We start from the raw sequence: 22,815 nt of genomic DNA on the forward strand, positions 1-22,815 counted from the left end.
AATATAATTTTATTCTGCTTTACAGGAAGATGCATAGATTTAAATTCTGACACTATCTTAACAGTATATACAAACTTATTTTTTTCCCAACAGTGACAGGCCTGACTTGCACGAGACAATGCATTTTGCAACTGACTTAACTTCAGCATTTTTCTCTGAGTAATATTCATTTATCCAAAGATTCTGATTAGACAGGGCATTTTTCTCCCACCATAAATTTCATTTTTTATAAATACAGAGGCCAAAATATTGAAATAGTAGATCTGTCATTACTACACTGTGCAAGATCAAAATCAGCACAATTTTGTCAAATGTGTTTATGTGAACATTTTCTTGTCTAGGTTTTGGTATAGGCTTCTTTACTGACCAATTCTTTTTAGGCTTTCCATTTTTTGCCAGTTGAGTTTGGATCCTTACCAATCCATTTTGGACAGATGTAAACCTAAGACAGCTTTTGGGTTGCTTTTTGTTGAAATTCCAAGCTTCCTCCAATGTTCAAGTCCCCAAACGCTTAAGTCCAACAGACTTCACTCACTAATTCTCTTGATTTTTCAAAGTTTTCTCTCTTAATATTATATATATATATATAAAAAAGCTGGATTGGTTGGGTTTTCTTGAGTCTTCACCATAAATGAAATCAATATAGGATTACAATATCTAATGCTCTTTCTAAGCCAGCTCTCCTTTAATATCATTATTATTGTTAACAACACTAAATCTAAATGGAATAAATGTTCCCAGTTAGCATTAGTGACATTTCATCTCTAATCTGCATCTAGGAAGTTTAAAGCTTCTCATAATATATTAGTATTTCTCCCACTAGTAAAAACTACGCAGCTGTCTGTCTGGATCCAGTCTGAGCTGTGATCCCAGTAGACGCCCAGCAGAATCTCAGGAGAATTGTCCTCTCTAAAGCGATTTTAAAGAAATCAATCCTGATTTATTTACGTAGGTTTGTCTTTATCATTAAATGCTTACATATAAATTTAATAATTCTATTTTTAACGACAATTTCAAGCAATTTATTTGATTCCAAAGTTAGGCCCCCTGGTGTGTATTCCCCATGGTTCCCCGTTTGTTTTCTTTTAGCAGAAAACAACATATCCTATCTTCCAGCTCTGCAGCACAGCAGCTGCTATGCAAAAATCAGTCTATCCCGTTTTCTCAAGTCACCTATTCTGTGGACATTAATATGCACTTGCAAAACAGAAAGAGTGCATAAAGACAGAAACAATTTTTATAAAGCTTCGTGAAATTTTTTCTCCTGGAGGATTTTTTTCTTCCTAAACACAGTGTCTTCATCAGAAACTGCTTCATTCTGTAAATTGTCTTCCCATTTGTGCTACATAATCTTAACAGTTCTATGTAGCTGTGAAATATTTATCTTTCTTATTCCAGAGTAACAGGAAAAACTAAGCTATTTACATTTCTTTGTCTTCTAACCACCCTCCACTCTATTAGGAATAATGAGCAATCTTTCAAAAACTTTCCTTGACCCAGGTTCTTCAGTTAAAAGAATGAGATCTCAGGTTAGCTCCTCTTTTGCTTCAATAAATTTAAAGTCCATAGTAGATTTTCTTACAAAGGAAAACAAACAAAAAAACCCCAAAACAAAAGAAAAAACAAACAAACAAACACATAGAACAAGTGTTACAATTCCTCTAGAAAAAAATAAAAATTAATAAGCTCTGACTGAAAAATAAAAGAATCCAAATCAGAGCTGCATGACCTACCACCTACGGGTGTTCAATTCCATGGCAATATGAGACTTCCTAATGATTAGTCAGCCTTAGATTACTTTATGCATAATATTAGCAGTCAGTCCTCCTGCAGGGAGCTATGCTACAAAAAAAGTTTATTCTAAGGTGTCTGTTCATAGAAGTAACCTGAACCATCAGGTAACACTTTTGAGTTTTTCAACGGGAAATTTCTGTCGGTTGCATTTTGCAAATAACAGCACTGAACCACTATTGCAGCACATATTGTGAACAATCAGTTTTGCAGTGCAGACCAATACAGCCACCCTACAGAGGTCTTCAACTGGTTGTACTAGCAGGACAGTAAAACCCTTTATACTTGATATATTTGTGTCTGTTTACACAGCATCTCACTTCATATGTATGAGTATATAAATATTAATACCTATCACTGATATACTCAGTTTCTGATTTTACTGTTCTGAAATATTATCCAGGTTGGTTTTGATTCTCTCTCAGCTGCTGTACTGTGGCTTGTGTTTGATAAGATTTTTTTAAAAGGTCTTTAATGAATATTAAGGATGAATACATTTTCCTCATACGCCTTCAGAAAGTTTCTGCTATCCAAAAGTTAATGAACTCCGGATTTTGAATAATTATTCTCTTTTCAAAAGATTTTGCCAATATAAAAGAATCTGCGAATAGCTCTGGCATTATAAAGACATGACAAACTCAAGACATGACAAAATTCCAGGTAAAGGGCCCATATCCAGTATGAGAAGTAGAAAATTCCGACAGTCAGTTTAACAAGCCAGTCCAATTTTATTAACGATGAGTAAAGTCCAATCTCAACACAAAATCTCTCTGATACAACTCAACAAACAAGCAGGTCTCCAAGGCACATCCTAATACGGTTTAGCAGATGGCACAGTTCGTTCAGGTTCTCAGACCAAATAACAAAGCACTGACGCTACAAGAACTACTAATCTCAAAGCTGTCTCATACAAACTCATAACAACTGGAGAAAATTAGGGTATGTTGCTCACCCAAAGAATCTCCTGCAAAAGGAATATTTTTCAGAAATTCAACAGATTCTAACAGTTTGTAGCACTGGAAAGGATCTGCAAACTGTGAAAAACTGAAATACAAATAAACTAGTCAAAACCAGCACTGTACACTCCATTTTACCAAGCTAATTAACAAGATGAGGAAAAGTACGAAGATAAACATATGGGAAAGGTGATTTCTAAACATCTCTGATGTTAAGCTCCTCTATGCTTGTTACCAAACTACTTAACAGACTTGGTGGAGGGGGTTATAATATACAGCTACTGCCTGCTGTTTCCATAATCCCTAGAACTTGAAAAGTAAAAAATAAAGTTTCCCCTTAAAAAAACTCAAAAAATAAGCTGATATTTTGGAAGCTACCATCTTCTGAGGACACAGACTGAACATACAAGCTCAAGCTCAACCTGTGGGCTAAAACGGACTATTATACCAACTGTGGACTAGGCTCAAAGGCTGTAAAATAAAGCAGCTTCCATGAAAGAAGAGATATAAGACAGTCAAATTAAGAACTGAAATATTAAGATCCAGCCTGTGATGACTACAAATTTCTGTGTTACTTTCCCAGAACAGAAAGTTTGTTTATAAAACTCGTAATAAAAATCTGAATTGCACTCTTTGCATTTGGATATACAACTGAGACGTTCATAGTTTGGGAAGCTACCTTCAAATGTGTTGTAAGAAAAAATCTTTTCTCCTGAACCAATTCCCCTGAAACATTCCCTGGGCAGGACTCAGTTCAAGAAATTACAACACAAAAATCAAATGAAAGAGCAAAAATATAAAGCTATATAAAATCAATAAAGACATTCTGTCTACTCTATTATCAACTACATATTAACACCTCTTATAAGTAAAACCTCTAGTACATTCAGATTATAATAATGATGATGCTTAATAACAATTCACCTTTATTTAAAACAACTTGAAGGTTTATACTGTAAGTTCTCAATTAAAATGCAGTTTAAGTTATATGCACATATTATTGAGAAATGCTTGATATTTCTGAACCCAAAGTTTTCAGTATTTTTATAGCCAAAATCAGCTTTACCACGGAAAAATATTGAAGAAACATGCACACTCAAAACTCCTATGCAAATGAAGTGGGAATTTCCACCAGTTCTAATTTATTGGATGGTGTTTCATTCATACTATTTTTAACAGACATCAAAGAAAGCAAATACTGCAGAAAAAGTATTGAAGAACATTTGGTTCAATGAGCAGAGTGAATTAGCATCAACTGCAGCCTTACTGTTTGGCTAGTTTCAATGAGAGGCTGTTTTATAAGTTTTAAGTGATCACGATTACTGGTTATATATACAAGCAAAGTTTTCATAGCATTATTGATGAAAAAAGATAACTATGCAAATATACACGCATGTATGGTATGGAGATGGGGAAAGGGAAAGAAGAGAGAGACACTTCAGTGTAAATCTAGACTGGAAAGTACATATATAATCTTCTTGAAAGCTCTAATGTCCTCATTCATGTCTATAAATCTGCCAGCCACAGAGAGCAAAGATTTATGATTTAAGTGACCAAACATTCACTCCTAGAGATGCTTAGGCAGAAAGGTGAGAAGGAATGTCTCCAATAAGTAGACCTCTGAGACAGCATAGGGAATAATCAAAGCAAATAGCTTGCAGACAACAGATAAGGAAATGGGCTTACATAATCAATAACATATCTTTTAAAAACACCAATGTAAAAAAAAAAAAAAATCCTGTGTAGAAAAAAACCCTAGATGTTCTATGAAAGCACTTTTCATGTGAACAGCTCATTCAACTCAAGCATCACTACAGATTGTATTTAATGAATGCCACATGATATTATATTAACAGCCACCTGATGTTCATGCTAACAGCCTGTTCTTAGTATTTAACTGTGGATCATCATTCTCCTTTCAAGAGTTTAACCCAACAGAAAGAAGCAAGTCCCTCACACGGTACCGCATGGCTGAGTTCTATCCCGCAGCCAGAGCCGGGTTTGGTGCACAGCCAAGGGAGGGAGATGGGGAGGGAGAGAAGGAAGGAGGCACTTCTGGCCCGGCTGGACACAGGTGGCCTCTGGGACAGGATATTCCCATTGGTTTTGGTAAAGCTGTGAAACTGTCACACTGCTGGATAAAAGAGAGATGTCATTAACTTGCCCTTAATGTGAGGAAAGGAACAAGGACAAGCAGCGGCGTGCCAAAAGGGAGGGAGCAGAGGGTGCTGTGCAAGGGTCTAGGGCAAAATGAGAGGGTGGAGGCGAAACCAGAGGTCTTGAAGTAGGAAAGTAAAGTGGGCACTGGATGCAAATCCACAGGAAAAACAGCTTCTTTTCTTCTGCCCTTTCTGAACAGTTAGTCTAAACAGTATGCACAGCCAGAGGACTGGTCCCTCCTGCCTGCGTTTGTTTCTGCCTCATACACAGAATAACTGTCTCCAAGGCCCAGCAGTTGTTGACATTTGAAAATATCACACTGCACTGGAACACTTTATATTTATGCCTCTGTTGAAAGCAAAGTTATATCTCAAAGTCCCCAGAACCCACCATTACTTTCCAAATGCCAAAGCACGAGTTTTTGATGAGGGCAGGGTAAGTCAGCCAGCGTGCTCTCCACTCCTACGTCCAGCCAAAAACTGCTTAACACATCAGTCTCTGTCCTATAAATCAGAGGAGACGAAGACTATAACTGATTTCCCCTTCCTCCCTCTTTTAGGAAGGACAGAGTAATCGAGGTTACAGAAACCTGACAGTTATTAACAGGAACAAACATGATACTCCTGACCCTAACCGCGGTTACTGAATCAGAGGCGTGTGCATGGCTCCATGCACACACGCACGTGTGCGGACACCACAGGACTCAGATTTTCCTGGCACGTTGTCTGCTGCTGGCAAGAGGAAGCAGTAATAGTGTTGGCACAGAGATGCTGAGCTGAGGACTAACACAGGCCAGTAAAGTCAAAGTGAAATTAGGTTTCAAAGATTCCAGTCTTAATTTCCCCCTAGAAGAGAGTCATTCTCATCATTGTTTCCACAACAGTAATATGTGCTCTTGACAAGCTATCTGCAGTTGTTTTCACATCCAGACATTCTATGTTGGTTACGCTCTGCTTGGAGGCAGACACTGGCTTTGGTCAACTGAGATTGCAGCCTTTTTACATAATGCATCTCAGTACGTGATGAAGTCCATCATCCTTAAGCTTCCAAAGCACTCAGCCAACATTAACTAAATATAAAAATAATTTAATCTTTAAAAAATTAAGTCTGATAGTTGCAGCCTCAAAAACTCTCATGTTTTATAGTACTTAGAAAGAAATATCTGTGCAAGCCAAGGAGATGTTCTCATTTAGGGCCAATCCCATGAATTACTTACATTGCCAAATCCTAGTTAGGTGCCTAAATAATAGCTGATTGCAAGTATTTTTTGTGAGTGTAGCCCTTAAACCCTAATCTCTGCCAACAAGCAGCTGAGAGCTATAGACAACCATCCTCTGACTTCTTATCTTCTTTGAAAACTGAACCACCATCGGTTAAGGAAAACCTGGGATTTCTGGGAGAGCGTCCAGAACTGCAAACTAACAATGCCTGAAGCAGCCACTGCCATATTCTGTGCTTACAAGCTGGCTTATGTAATGTGAGCTTCATTAGTGCAATGTTTTCCTGCGTGTTTTTCCCACAAAAAATCTTTTTATGAAAATAGCACTGCCACTGGTGCTTGACAAACAAGGAGTATTTACTTTTTAATTTTATGGTTATTCCCACACATCTTCAAGTCCCATTTGCAGTTCTCCTGATGGAAGTGTGTGTCGCTATTGCATTATCAACCAGGTCAGATATGGAGATGATTGCTAGGAATTATGACAGAGATGTTATCTATTGGTTCTGAATTTTATTCAATAAACAGTGTGCTTAATATGAAAACCATCTGCACATCAAGGAAGAGAGATGAAACTGCAATGTATAGTGCCGACTGCTTGTTTTGCTCTTTGATGGAGCCCTAATTAACTGACTTTTCTCAACTGATTGCCAAGGGGATATGCAATGCCTCTTCCTGAAAGACATAAAACAAAGAAGGGAGATGATACAAAGAAGGAGAACACTCCCTCTTTTTAATGACAGGTTTGAGTCTGAACTTAAAACAATGAAAGGCTAAACTCATTGTTCAGCCTAAAGAAGATAAAATTGATGGAGGCTCATGGCAGCCCACAGATTTTTCAAAGAGAAAGAGATCATCTGTTCCCCATTTTCACAGTACATTAGAAAAGTAGCAATAGACTTCATCTACAGCAAGGGAATGTGGGGTAAGACGGCTGAAAAATAGCATCATAGAATCACAGTATGCTAGGGATTGGAAGGGACCTCGAAAGATCATTTAGTCCAGTCCTCCTGCCGGAGCAGGAACACCTACATGAGGTTACACAGGAATGTGTCCAGGTGGGTTTTGAATGTCTCCAGAGTAGGAGACTCCACAACCTCCCTGGGCAGCCTGTTCCAGTGCTCCGTTACCCTCACTGAGAAGAAGTTTCTTCTCAAATTTAAGTGGAACCTCTTATGTTCCAGCTTAAACCCATTACCCCTTGTCCTATCCTTGTTTGTCACTGAGAAGAGCCTGGCTCCATCCTCGTGACACTCACCCTTTGTATATTTATAAACATTAATAAGGTCACCAAGGAGTGTTCACCACCAGCATAGAAGGTTCCAGATTCCTCCTCATCAGAGGTGTTAAAGGGGCATATTAGACAAGTATGGCAGAAATGAAATGGGGAATTTTAATCCCACACTTAGACAGAGAGATTGACTCACTGACTTCTAGACTAGTTTTTCTAAATTGCTGATCCCATGGCCTTTACAAGGTGTTATCCTGTGTTAGGACCAAATCATGTGAACAGGACAAAGAAAGATGACTAGAAATAGTGCAGACCGATGAGTCTTTGGACTTTTCCTTTCTGATGGAGCGAAATTAATCTCATCCGAAAAGTTTTTTCAACAGCTTTAGAGAAATATAATGTAGACAAGAACAGCTAAATCAGGGATATAGATCCCTTTGCAAAAGCATCCAATAATTTCTGAAGGATAATTCACATGAACTGTTCTAAACATCCACCTTCAACTGAGCCAATCAAACATCTACCATCTACCTTGTCAAGAGGTCTAAGTTTTATTTACTGGGAAAGAAACCTACTGGAACTGGCTGAATTGCAGGTACCTACTCTCTTGATACCTAATGTTAGCTAAAATGAATCCCAGTACAGGTGATGGGCTTTCCAGTCCCAGAAATTTGTCTCTTACTTCCCTTTAGCATCAGGAGCTTTGAACCCAGACCACAGAACAAGGGTTCCACCCTGGTAAGTAATTCCCAAAAGCCCAGAGCCCTGATTGTAAGTATATATTCTCTCTACTTCTCTTTCTCACCTTCAAATTTTGCTTTTCTTTACTCCTTAAGCTACAACACCTTACTGCTAATATAATCTGTCTGAAACTGGGAAACACTGGAGGGACATAGTGACAGAGACTAGAACAGTGTTGCTTCACACTGCTTTTCAGGGAAGCACAGACAGGCTTTCCAAGCCTTGCACCATTTGATAGCACTTACTAATAATTTTATTGTTCTTAGATTTAACTATCAGGAACACACAGATACACAGTGTGATCACACGAACTTCATTTGCCAAGCAAAACAAGCTAAAAGCTCAGTCGTTTTTAAATTTTATCTCTAAATCTTGCTCCTACCTCAGAGAAGGCTGACTAGATCCATATCACTTGGTACATCAGCTATTAATATCAAGCAAGCTAAACAAGTTTTCTGATACCAAACTTCCCAAAAAATAGAGAGCAAAACTGATGTATACTTCACAAAGGAATTAGAGACATAGTCTGGAGTCTGATTTTCTCCTCTTTGCTCTCATAGTCAAGACAGTCAATGTTCACTGAATCCTTACCTAGTATTACAGAAAAGCAAACAACACAACAAATAACTGAAGTTGTATTTTTGGCCTAGATTTTAAGTTTTGCTGTTGTTTTTGTCTTCTGTTGCTGTTTTGTCTTTTGGTTTGGTTTGGTTTTTCAGTTCAGCATAATATGGTTTCCCCCACCAATGTTCCAGAGAAAGTGCTTACTCAAAGAGATCACAATATGTCAGAGAAATAAAGAGTAGGCAGAGTCAGGTGATGTCTGTACTTTGACATGAGACCTCCAGAAAAGAGCTATGTACTTGAAAAAGGGACTTAGACAAATCTGTTGTCAGCATTTCTCCTCCAAGTCACCTCTGGAAAATCAGACACAGGGTTCAGTGTGAGGAGACATGGGGCAGCCACCTGTGCCATCTCTCAGGTAAGAGACACAAGTGAATCCAGACTATGAAGTTGACTACCTGGCTCTCCTCTCACTAAAAGCAAGGACAGCCGTGATGGCCACATGGCCACCTGGGAACCTTTCCTGCTGCCCAAATATGTCCCCCTTACCTTTCTAATTCCTGTCCTGAAGATGGCTACTGTTACTTTTTTATGGTTAGTACATTTTACCTTAGAGGCTACTACAGCAATTTCTTTATTGCAAAGAGCAAATCTGGTGCACTATTTGATTTTTATTTCCATATTACAAGGTCCTCTAGAAGAAGGCAGAATGTGTGCTTGCTTCTGTCTGTGCCTGATACAAAATGTCAATGCCTGACCCAGCAGCAAAGACACCTCCTTTTTCAGACTCATCCCTAAGCTCACAACATAAGGTCTATGCAAGCTGGCTAATCCTGCTCCTGAACAGCTAATGGAGCATTTGTCTGGATCCAGGTAAATCAAGAAGCCCTCCAGTTCTCCAGGTTAGTCAGGGAAATGCAAGTGGATCATCTTTCATTCTGAACATATATTTGCATCAAAACCAGTGATGAAGTGGTGAAGTCAAACAAGCATGTGCATGATGACTATGAAGTAGTTACTACTGTAACAAATTACTTTCTGACTGATTTTTCAGTCAGCTATTCTTTGAGACCTTTGATATTTTGAAAAAAGATTAGAGGAGCTGATAGCAATGGATTTCGAACATATCCTGGACTGAGAGAATGCACGGGGAACAAAACCTGTGCTGGGTCTTGCTTTAAACAAAAACAAACCCAATATAAATGTAGCTCCTTTTTTTTTTTTTTTTTTCAAAACGCACAAAGCTTATAGTTTATTTAATTACTACTGTGGTTCTCAAATTAAGAAAATTCTTTGTAACAATAATGGTATTTGCAAATCAAATATGTCTTTTCCTTAGAGGATTACATCCATTGATTGCATTATTGTATTAGTCTCTGAGAAAACAGAGAGCTCCCCGAATTTTCTAAGATGAGATTGTTTGCATTTGTTGATCACATTTATCTTCCACACAGAATTGTATCTATCTTCCTTTATCATACTACCTGTGAAGCATTACCCAAACCTCAGTCATCAGAACTTTGAGTTTGAAAGATTGTGATAAAGAAGCAGAATAAATTCAAAGAGAAAATACAGACAAAGCACTAAGAAAGACCTTACAAAGCAGGAACTCCACCAAAGACATTGCTATTTCCTACAGTATATGAAATTCAGGCTGAAGTAAAGTTTTATGCTGAATAGGCAGATATATTTCTCTTGGCAGCTTTATTGTTGCTTTCAGTTACCTCTTATTTTCAGTATTCAGAACTCAAAGGATAAAATTGTTTATCCTCTTTCTGAAATCAACTTAAGTGATATAGATTAGCATGATATGGAAACTTGCCCTCTACTTTGGTTGTAAGCATTTTAAAAATACATCTTCTTACCACTTTCATCCAGCAAGAAATCATCCTGGTAACGGAACTTTTCTGGTCCACATGCAATAAAAATGTCATCATCGCCAAAGAAATCCTGAAGGCACATCACCTACAAGCAAAAAAGGAAAGGAAGGCATTGTATGAAATACTTCATCATCAAAATTGGAAGAATAATAAATCCCTCCTTGTCTCCATCTGCATGAAAATTCTTCACTTTTAATGGAATCAACAGGGTTTCACCTCCAGATAAATTTCAAAGCTGTTCTCTGACCACCTGTTACAAGTGAGAAACACTTTTATAGACACTGCAGGAAGAGAAAGATAAGACAAAAAGCCATAACTGTCACATTTATTACCTGATGCATTAATGGGACATGAGGTAAATGCCTTTTGTTTATGCACAAGGTACCATTCAGCAGTTGACAATTAATTTGCTTTTGAGCCCACATTTCTATCCTTTGATTGCCATGAAATGAGGCTACAGCTTTGTATGCAGAATTAAATGTAGTTATTTCAGCAAAATCTCCTGTACAGGGAATGAAACTCAGTCTCCATCACACACCCGTCATCTTCACCAGTAGATTCAATGAGAAGCCACTTCAAAGGCACCAAGCTGAGCAATCAGGTGAGCTGGGAATGATTCTTCTAGTACTGAGTAAAAGATTAATCCCTTTCTAGTCCCAAATATGAATAGTCAGGATTACATTGCAGTAATGTCATGTGTAAATATGAGATTTCCTTACAACAGCTTTTAGTTCACAAGGCACTACTTAACTGCTTAATGTTTCTAGTTGTATGACTTATTTTTACTAATGCTCTTAAACCAGTAACTGTCCAAAAATCTCACTTTAGACTTATTGATGCAGTTCTGACAAATTTTAAGAACAAGTTAGGTATCAGACTACCTTTAAAAAAAACAAAGTAAATTGGTAAACAATATTATAAGCTCTGATTCTGCTTCATATTTACAAGAAAATTTTAAAAGGCTATGTTTGCTTTTGTTATATATAATGTTTTGCAAATAAATAATTCACTCATGTTTGAACAAAATAATTTTACAGTGTTTCAAGTCAACACCATACAGACAGGAAAGTAGCCCAAAAAGAATTCCTAAAAATTGACAAAATAGTTGGGAACAGCCCAGCTGAATCAGACCACCCCCTCCTAAAAAGCAGGGGTGGGGGGGAAGTCAGCATTTAAGGCCTACAAAAACACAAGTGAAAGAATTAGCTAATGAGACTAGACAGACTTTGCCAGACTTTGACATAAAAACAAGCATTCCCCCAACCTGCAGTGACTGATGTCTAGGGGTAGTGAAATTCATGTCATGCTTCCTGGAAAAACACCTGAAGGCTTTGGCATCTACAACAGTTAGGAGCCCCTATGCTAGGAAAATCTTAGGGAAAAAAAAAATAGTAGTACATGTCGTGACTTGCTTGCAGAGGAAGATTTGTCATTAAATCTATTTTAAAGGTAGAGCAGTAGCAGCTGGGGAAAAAAAAAAAAAAAAGAGAGAGAGAAACTCAAAACAAGAACTAAATGAAATAATAATCCTGAAAGAAACAAAGGTAGTCCCAAAATGACACTTTCCTTAAGCGATGCACATAACTTTAAATTCAGCTCCACCACAACCTTATTCCTATCAACGTTGTCATCTTACCACCACACAGTACCTGAACACGAACATCAAAAAGTAAATATTTGATGAAGCTTTTTACCATATTCCTACTCAGTTTATGTTCTAGTAGTGCATCAGCCTCAGCAACCTTTATATGCACTCAGTAACTTCCCATCTTTTTTTTTTGTCCACAAGACATACCCTGCCTATCTTCCCACTCCATACTCCCACAAAGCTTCAAACATCCCTTCAGTCAAGTTCCTCTGAAATTACCACCTCTCCCACAGCATGCACAAAACTACTAATTTGCAGAATGACATTACAAATCCTGTGATTTCTTGTGTGCCTCCCAAGTTTGCCACTCTTCTGGGGAGTGATAACCTTTGCATTTGTGTTTATGCTAAGCAGAATATTAGAACTGAAGAAATAATAAGTGACAATAGGCACAAAGTTGAGCTATTTTGATAAAAATAATGAATTTAAATTAAATTCATATTTGAATAAAAAAAAAATCGTATGGATTTAATAAAATTCAAAATACTCCGTTCTGCCCAGTTAGGAAAGTTTCATTCACGCCCTAACAAGACATTAAAATGGCAGTAGCAACATCTAAGCAGGCTCAGTTATGCCAATAATTAAAGCATCTGAGGTTCAATAAGTGCAATTTACATGCACATCAGGAAGAAAACAGGATTAGCAAAATAGAAAAACAATTGGTACTTAGACGTCCTTGGTTTTTATTAAACTTTACACTTATAATTTAAAGTGTTCTTATGCTCACCTCTTTTTCAGTTTCCAACTGTGTATGTAACCCTGCATACATTTCTTACAGGTTTTCTTGCTGCCTGAGATTTTATTAATTTGGGAATTACAATTTTAGGTCCTAGAAAGCTCATAGCAAGAGCATCAGTTCGCTCCAAACCTGGAATAACTTCTCTTCAGGCTTCCAGTATCTTTTTATCTTATATATTGGAAGCCTCGACATGTCCTTCATTGTCTGCTTTCTCCTCTGCCTGATTTTCCACCCTTTCTGTCTCAGCATCCCTGGCCTGCTCTGCTCCTCAGCTCACACTCCTCAGAGGTTCCACTAATAGGTCTTCTCAAAAGGCTTCTCACAAATACACAGCACCCTCTTCCAGGCTTTTGCGGCAAGAAATTGGCGAGCACTTTTTTTTCCAAGTGTAGTCATCAGCTAAGCAACAGGACGTGATATTCATTACCCATTTTCACTTCTGGAGAACACAGCTCCTCAAAAGTTATGGTTTAGAAGATCAAGGATTTGTATCACCCATACTGGACTGTGCCAGTGCTTAAGAGGTCATTGTGCCCTGTTGCACGTGATCAGCTTTAAAATTAGTCAAATTTAAAACAGTGATTTACAAAAGCTTCCCTGAACATTCTGGTTGCTTTCAAGTCACAGAATTCATCTTTCACAAAAGAAGTTTTTATCTTTCATATTCCACCAGGACATTTCTCACAGTGGAGGAAACAAAGTCTATGAAAGAGCAGTCAAATATTACCTTAAGTAAAAAGAAACTGAAAAAGTACATATTTTCTAGCACACGCCTGGTATTAAATATACTGTGAAACTTGTAAACAAACACTTTCTGGCAAATATGTGATATTTAAAGTTAATGGTGTCTCTTACACTCTGCAGGGGAATGAATAAACAACAGTAACATTATCAGAGGCCAGAGAGTCTCAGGCATTAAAATCCTATGTATGGGGGGCGAGACAGACTACAAACAGCAGCAAATCAATCATTAGTAAAGCCTTCAAGCAATATACAAGTCACACAAAAAAGACTAGCTGTCATGTATATACCCGATGCAAACCAGAGGAGAGGCAAAAGAATTTGTCATGCCTAAACTCACCTGAGCAAGTTGCACAGCCTGGATCCCCTCCCCAAATCCTTGCCTTAGCAAACAACTTCAGAATCCTACATGCCCTTCCAGTGGCAGACATGGATGCTTGCCTAGGAAGAACCCCAAATCATCTCATATGTCAGACACTGGGTTGGTGTTTTTGCTGGAAGCCCAGGAGGGACCCAGGGACCCAGACAGGCCAGGCACAACTACCGGTGGGTGTGCAGGAGAGCGGCTCAGCTGTGCCAGGAGGAGAACAGGGCAGCAAGATGGGCTCCCAGTCCAGCTTCAGGACTGGCTTTGCACCGTAGCACAGATGTATGGGCTCATTAAAAACTACCTTCACTTTTCTTTCTTTTTTTTTTTTTTTTTTTTTTTTTAATACAGGCAGGTACCTTGAACCAACGAGAAACCATGAAACTACTGTGGAGCCTTTTATTTTCCTGAACTGGCATGAAACACTTAAGGTCTTAATAGTCTTCTCTTTGAAGCTGGTCATCTACAAAAGATGTGAGAAATTATGCTTTACATTTTGGAGCACAGATGACCCGAGAATAAGTATAGCATCTTGTAGAGCCATTGCCTGGTTTTATTTTCTCACCGCAAGCAAGAAAGAGCAGTCAGCAGTGGTGTGGAGGAGGTGCAGAGGGAGGGAAAGAAGGAAAGAGGAACCGAGGGAAAAGAGAGGGAAAGGCAGAGGGGAAGAGGGGGAGAGGGAGACGAGGGAGTGAAGGAAGAAGGGAGGAATGGAAAGAGGGATTGAATCAGTGCTTTCCCTAGAAGCAAGAAATGAAAGCTACAGATTAAATCACCTTTGTAATTGCTGTATTCTGGCTATAGTGGGGTCAGGGACCTTTTTGAATTAATGTTTTAAAACAAAAACACACAAAACTGAAAAAAAAAAAAATTCTTTGCATATGCCAGTCACAGCAAATCAAATACTCTCCTATTGTTTTAAAGTTGACCACGTCAAGTTAACAACAACACTGACATTTTTAAATAAATAAGAATCAGAAACTCAAATTTTCCTCTTCATTCAGGAATAGCCCACAGTGCCAACCAGCACAGTACACCACCAGCATTTCTAACTCTCTGGTTTTGTTACAGTTATCTTAATGCTGGGGTTTTGGGCAGAAAAGCAAGAGGGAGGTGTACTGCTTGTCATCTTTTAATAACAACATCTTAATTAGACTCAAAGCTGAAAGTTATTTTGGATGAGCAATGAGAAAACCTCAAGATGGGATACCCTCAGGCACCATGACTGTTGGAGAGCTGGAAAGAAAACCAAGGACAAAGAAATGAGGTGGTGAAACAAAAAGATGCAGAAGAATCTAAGGAAATCTGAAATGAAAAGTGGGTAAAGGGGTTTTCTGAAAAGAAAAAGGGAAATGGAGGATGGCAAAAGGAATACTTAAGGTGTAAAGGAAGGAAGAAAGCCACAAGGCAGCAGTGCATGCAGAGGGACATAACCAAGCTGGTGTGGGAAGAGTGTCCCAAAGGAGGGGACAGGCAGAGAGTGGATGGCAAATGCTCTCCAGACCTCATCTTGTACTAGCCAGCTGGGAAGTTTTAAAGCTATTTTGAAGTAGCCTATTTGAATATGAAACAATCTCATGTCAAGTTTGATTATCATTTCCCTGATGGTGAAAAAGACATTACAAGAAAACTTTATGCTTGGAAAAACCTCAGTATTCAAATGACTCATGATTTTAGGACTCTGACTCATTAATTTTGTGTCAGGTTTTATGAGTTTTATTATGGAGCTGTTTTTCATTTTCCTGCTACTTTTGATTCACTCAGCCTCAATGTTTAATTCCTAGGCAGGTCTCTTTAATACTTCATATGTTGAAGGAGTTCACTATACCTTCATTCTACCTTTTTTCTCATTTTTTTCCCCTCTGACTGATTTTTCCAATAAAACAAAGCGCCTCGTTGTTTATATTTTTATTGATGTCTTCCCTCTGTTTTGCTCCTTAACCAAACTATATTTTCCACTAACTACCACCTGTGCAGCACTCAATTTTATCCACTTCCCCACTCTTTGTCTTCATGGAGGAACATCTCAAACTAGATCCTAAACTGATTTCAGCAACATCTACTACTGGCAGTCAGTAGTGACAGCTATGGATTTTCCTGAGAGCTTATAAATCCACACAGTTTGTTTGTATAGTTATTAACACAGCCTTGGTTAACTTCATAATCCTAGCAGAATTACAGGAACAGAACAGACCTGCTACATTACTACATTTATCTCCCAGCCAGTATAGGGCTGCTTCTCAGACTTGCTTTCCCAATGCTTTGTTCAGTTTTGTAATATATTCTTTACTGTGTAGAGCTTCTCTTAGCAGAAAGACCTGTAAAACAACCATTACTTATTCAGAGGGATTTCTTGGCTTCAGGAAACTCAGACATTAATCATTCCATACTGGTGTAATTGCTCCTTAGGTCATGGCTGTGAAACAAGAAATCCAAACATATCAATAAGGCTTTCAGAAGGGGGAAAGAAAAATACTCATTGTTTCTAAAAATATTTTATATCGAGCCTTTTTTTTCTTTTCCAGCAACCTCAGCCAGCCTCATTGTGTGTGGACTATGGGATAATAGCAAGAAATATCCTTTTTGAGGGAAAGGAATCAACAGGAAATCACAGAGTATTTGAGTATTTCCTTCAAGTTTAAGGCAAGTCTATTTCCCTTCCTGTCGGCTCAGGCTCTGAGGCTTTTATTCATGCCCTTTCACATTTATCTGTTGCTACACACATACCACTTCTTGAGATCCAGGAATCTACAAAAAATATAATTTATCATCAGCATATATGTACTTCCTCTCTCAGCTTCTGCTCCAAGATCCCTCCTCAGATGGTGGCTTAGCTGAAGGCACTGTGAGGTATCTGCTACACATTCCTGAAGATGAACGGCTCTGAATTAGTTCTGTTCTGTTGGAGTGAAATCTCCATGGTGACAACTGCATCATCAAGCTGTGACAGCTTTTCAGTGAAGGAGAGCATTTTATCATGAGATTCTTATTACAAGAGTGCCCTCTGTAAATGGAGAGGAGATGTTACCGTAGGGGTTGAAGCTGGCTGAAGCTACACAGCAACATTGTCTTTAGCAGCTGGCTTGTGAGGCCACATTGCAGATTGATGCCTCTGAAACAGCATGTGTGTCCTCCCAAATTAGATAATACAAGAGATCATCAAAGTCAGAAACATTAATTTTTGTATTCAAACTCAGCAGAAATAGTTTGCTGTCATGCTGTCTCAAAGGAGCGGATGGAAAGCAAGCCAGTATCCTCATGTCCAGGGAAGCCACGCTTGGCCCCCCCCACACCTTCCTCCTCAACTACCTGTTGATCAGCACCAGCTCAGGACTTCCCAGTCTTCATTTTGTTTGCTCTGTCACCAATGCAGAGGTTGCTCTATTCATTTAATTGTTGAAGATGTAGTATCGGCATACTTCGACAATTTGTGTGTTTCTCAGCATCCATTCTGTGCTACACACAACTTGGCTTTTATGATCTTTATCCTGGTAAGACTTGGCTAAAAAACTACTAAGAATGAACTACCTGTTTTTCTGTCTGAACATATTTTTGCCTTGGTCAGTAAGGGTTTTTCATAAGGACAAGGAAGACTTTCCACACTATACTTTAGTATCCTCCATTTTGTTTTTCTGTCTTGCACTAAATGATGTCATGCTTAGAAGAAAATTAGTCTAAATGAAGATTCAGGTTTTGCAGTTGTGTCATTACCTTCACAGTCACAGAATCATAGAATGCTTGTAAGGGACCTTAAAGATCATCTATTTCCACCCCCCTGCTATGGCCAGGGATACCTTCCACAGAATCCTAGAAGGCCCTGAGTTGGAAGGGACCCACAAGGATCATCAAGTTCAACTCCTGTCCCTGCACATGACAACCCCACAGTTCACACCATGTGTCTGAGGGCGTTACCCAGTCTCTTCTTGAACACTGTCAGGGCTGGGTGCTGTGATACCTCCCAGGGGAGCCTGTTCCAGTGCTCCACCACCCTCTGCGTGAAGAACCTTTTCCTAATGTCCAACCTCAACCTCCCTGGTACATCTTCCTGCCATTCCCTCGGGTTCTGTCATTGGTCACCAGAGAGAAGAGATCTGCACCTGTCTCTCCTCTTACCATTGTGAGGAAGCTGTAGTCACCATGAGGTCTCCCCTCAGTCTCCTCTTCTCCAGGCTGAACAAACCAAGTGACTTTAGCCACTCCTCAAATGGCTTCCCTTCCAAACCCCTCACCAAGTTCTGGACAGTCTCTAGCAGCTTAATATCTTTTTTATCCCGTGTTACCCAGAACTGCACACAGTGGTCCAGGTGAGGCCGCACCAGTGCAGAGCAGAGCGGGACAATCACCTCCCTGCTCGGCTGGCAATGCTGTGCTGGATGCACCCAGGACACGGTTGCCCTCTTGGCTGCCAGGGACACTGTTGGCTCATGTTCAGCTTGCTGTTGACCAGAACCCTCAGATTCCTCTCCATGGAGCTGCTCTCCAGCCTCTCATCCTCCAGTCTGTATGTACAGGCAGGGTTGCCGTGTCCCAGGTGCAAAATCCAGCACTTGCCCTTGTTGAACTTCATGCAGTTGGTCATTGCCCAGTTCTCCAATTTGTCCAGATCCCTCTGCAGGGCCTCTCTGCCCTGGACAGTGTCAACAGCTCCTCCCAATTTTGTGTCATCTGTGAACTTCACACATAGACCAGCTTGCTAAAAGCCTCATCCAACTTGACCTTGAACACTTCCAGGGACAGGGCATCCACAACTTGTCTGAACAGCCTTTTCTGGTGCCTTGCCACCCTCATGGAGAATAACTGCTTCCTTGCACTTAATCTAGAACTATGCTCTTTCAGTTTAAAGCCATTACCCCTTGTCCTATCCCTACATTCCCTTGTAAAAAGTCCCTCCCCATCTTTCTTGTAGACCCTCTTTATGTACTGGAAGGCTGCTGTAAGGTCTCTCCAGAGTCTTCTCTTCTTCAGGCTGAACAACTTCAACTCTCACAGCGTGTCTTCACAGGAGAGCTGCTGTGCCCTCTGATCATCTTTGTGGCCCTCCTCTGTTCTCGTTCCAACAGGTCCATGTCCTTCATATGCTGGGGACCCCAGAGCTGGATGCAGTACTCCAGGTGGAGTCTCACAAGAGCAAAGCAGAGGGGCAGAATCACCTCCTTTGACCTGTGGGACACACTTCTTTTGATGCAGCTCAGGATATGGTTGGCTTCCTGGGCTGCAATTACACACTTCTGGCTCATGTTGAGCTTTCCATCAAGCAGCACCCCAAAGTCCTCCTCCTCAGGGCTGCTCTCAATCCATTCTCTGCCCAGCCTGTATTGCTGCTTGGGATTGCTCTGACCCATGTGCAGGTCCTGGCACTTGGCCTTGCTGAGCTTCATGAGGTTTGCATGGGTCCACCACTAAAGCCTGTCCAGGTCCCTTTGGATGGCATCCCTTCCCTCCAACATATCAACCACACCACACAGCTTGGTGTCATCAGCAAGCTTGCTGAGGGTGCACTTAATCCCTCTGTCTTTGTCATCAACCAAGATGTTAAACAGCAACAGTCCCAATACCAGCCCCTGAGGAATGCCACTTCTCACTGGTCTCCACTTGGAGACTGAGATGTTGACCATAACTCTTTGAGGAACAAGTTTGATTTGTGACAGACCTTTTTAAAAACTTTAATATTAATCCTCTCAAGCTCAGATAAAGTCAATAGAAACTTGGCAGTTCTAACATGCTGAAACTACTCTACCTTGGCCAGAAACATTAGGTGAGACCTGAACAATTTTTGTATTATATTAAACTAATTTAGTCAACAAGCTTCCTTGTTACAGAATTTGAGGACAGCAAGGGATATTTCCCAACAGGGAACCTAGGGGCTCATGCATGAATGCGATGCTGAGAAGCACTAATTTTCAGTTTCATGAAAGGTTTCTCTATAAGAATCACTAACATGGCCATTTGAAACTTCTGTCAAAAATTGCTTCACACCAGACACGTTAAAAGCAGTGAGAATGTGGCTCCTATCCACACCCAAAAAAAGACTCCTCATCAAATGTTACCTTACTTTGACAGCAGCACCAACACACAATCGCACTGAGTAGCTAGTGTGGAGCAACATAACACACATTCACATGGGAAAGAGTAAAAATGCAGAGACAGCATCACCAAACCTAGAATGGGCATTTCTTCCTTTCACCTACTTTTGCATCTCCTGCATCAAATATAAACTTGCTGCCCTTCATTTTCTAACCATCTCATTGCTTCTTTTGTCCCCTCACTCCACTATTCAAAGCTTGTAGTGTTAAAATTCCATTTCCCTCTGCATCTCTTGCTTCTGAAGGTCTCCAGCGCTGATGTGTATTCTTGCGGCCCCCTCTAACTTAATACACTACCATTGCTCTCTCACTTCAGTTCTCTCTTCTAAACTTATCTCTATATCACACACCACAACAATATATCCTTCCCCAGGCAATTCCCATTTCCTCTTCCACCAGACTCCATTTTCTTCCCCACATATAGATTCTTTGAGTACACTCTTTCCATTCCCTTGGTACCGTGGCTAAAACTCAGGCAACACAATGTAATTCTCCTCCCACATCCTCCTCTTCAGCACCCTCTAAAGAGCATGACAGGCATTAAGTTGTGGCTCTTTACAATCTCTTCATCACTCCACTAAGGATAGTATTTGCAAAGTCAACAGCAGCCTCTTTCTTAAATGCTTTTTCCTCATTCTTAATTTAACTCTAGTTTATGAGAGCCGCATAATTTCTGTGGAAATCTCCCTTCTGGTTTTCATAGTACAATATTTAGTTATTCTTCTGCTGCAAAGACTGCAATCAGTGCATTTCATTGCAGTTTCAATCCACTCTATGATTTCTTTGGCTCCTTTCTCTTATTCTGTACTATGTCCTTGATTACAGCCATCAGGAAACACTACACTTTCTACATTTTCAACCTCAGAGCCTACAATATAAGCTGTAAAACTACTGGCTTCCCAAGTCCATAATCTTAGTGAGTTCTTCTTTTTCTTTACAGCCGAAATTGAAGATATTACTTTCCTCCTTCGCTCCCTATATAAAAGGTGTCTCAAATACTTTGTTACTATTACTGAAACCTTAATTCAATGTATCTCTTTAACTATTCAGCTCCTGCTCTTTAGCATTCCAGTACATCCAAAGCAACTAAGAGTAGGCATTTTAGAGGAGCATTTCAGATCTTACAGTTTTCAGATGTGAGGTGAACAAACACCTTCATCCACCCTCTAATGGTTGAAGATTATTGAAGCAATAGCTTTTGCCCTTGCAAAACTGGAATGCATTGCAGGTTCACGCTACCTACAGAAAAACACAGCTCTCAGTAGTTTCTTCAGAAATTCTTTTATTTCTGCTACACCTGTTTTGAGAGTGACTATCATACACAATTTACATCGAGGAAACCTGGATCTGTACAGTTTGCACAGCAAGCAATAACTTTTCATCATGCTTTATGTATTTTATCTTTATGTTTTATGTTTATTTGATTGCCAGTATGGATGTAACAATCTACAAACTGACTCATCTTCCTTTTTGGGCACTTCACTTCCCTAACTTATTGACAGATGCCATTACTTAGTCAGAATCCAAGGTTTGTGTGCTGCAGAGATTTTGCTATCATCTGAAGAGATTACAGGAGATGAACTGATGAAGGAGAGCATCACAGTAAGAACATCACACTAGCACTTCTTTATATGGGTACCCATAGTCAAGGTCCCATAACTTGTTCAATTCCAAAGCAATATCCCAGGACTAAAACTAGTTTAAAAATTCTGAATAGTAAGTTTTAACTCTGCTTCTTTTGAGGCTTCAAAATTTTTATTGTGTGGCATTTCCTACAAATCAAGAATTTGCATTTCCAGCCAGGTATATCCTATGTTTTGACTGGAAACACCTTGTGGCATTGTTTACTCCTTAAACTACTATGAAATGTGCAGCAAATCTCAAACAGTAACAAACAAGCAATGACTTGTGTACAACAGGTCACATAATCTTTGATCCAATCTGCCCCCCATAGTGTCAACAAAAAGATGGACATTTGCTCCAAGTTCTGAATCAGAGCTGTATACTATTGTTTTGTGGTCCAGCAGGTGACCCATAGCATTTTCTTGGCAGACAAGAGACTGCTAGAGCATAAAGCAAAGCAAAAGCGAATTATGTCCTCTACTGTCTGGTCCAGGGTGACACAGAAAGTGGGATCAGACATTATTATTGCCTCTTGTGTTGGTACTAAGGAAGGACAGAGGGATGCTCTCTTCCCCCAGCAGCTCTGCTCAGTAACACCTACTGGAAGCAGCAGCTAGCCAGGTATCTGTACATTGCAGTACTAGTCAGAACTACTCCCAAATCCAGGGAAAGCCAACATCACAGGTGTTATCTCAAAAAAACCTGTATTATCATTCATAATATAATTTATCATTATATTTAAATTAATATTCTAATTAAATATAAATATTTTTATTTTGTGTTAATAATACAAAAGATAAAGCTGAATTACTGGATAGATTATGCAGGCAAGTAAGCAGAAAAGCATACTTAGGGGTAATTCAAGGACCAGAGCAATTTTTCAGCAATCTTTTTGGCAAAGAAACAGGAAAGTGAACCTTCAGGTTCAGAAGTCCAGCTGGATTAAGAAGGGGGGTGTCCATCTGTCACAAGTGCATCCCAAGCATTCTTTTTCCCTGTCAAATACACAGTGCATATTCCTACACCACAATTAAAAGGGAGATAACTTTGCAGCCCTGGAGCCCAGACAGTC

General features: G+C 39.5%; 1 protein-coding gene across 3 annotated transcripts in view; it reads right to left on the reverse strand.

The window, feature by feature from the left end:
- DCLK1 (doublecortin like kinase 1) overlaps positions 1-22,815 on the reverse strand; it is a 240,238-nt gene that overhangs the window by 108,243 nt on the left and 109,180 nt on the right. For all 3 annotated transcript variants that reach the window (XM_065051779.1, XM_065051788.1, XM_065051797.1), the window contains exon 4: positions 10,528-10,627. In XM_065051779.1, the coding sequence (XP_064907851.1) occupies positions 10,528-10,627 (100 nt within the window). The remainder of the gene's footprint in view (positions 1-10,527; positions 10,628-22,815) is intronic.

The sequence above is a fragment of the Columba livia genome, chromosome 1 (assembly GCF_036013475.1).
Source record: "Columba livia isolate bColLiv1 breed racing homer chromosome 1, bColLiv1.pat.W.v2, whole genome shotgun sequence".
Classification (NCBI taxonomy): domain Eukaryota; kingdom Metazoa; phylum Chordata; class Aves; order Columbiformes; family Columbidae; genus Columba; species Columba livia.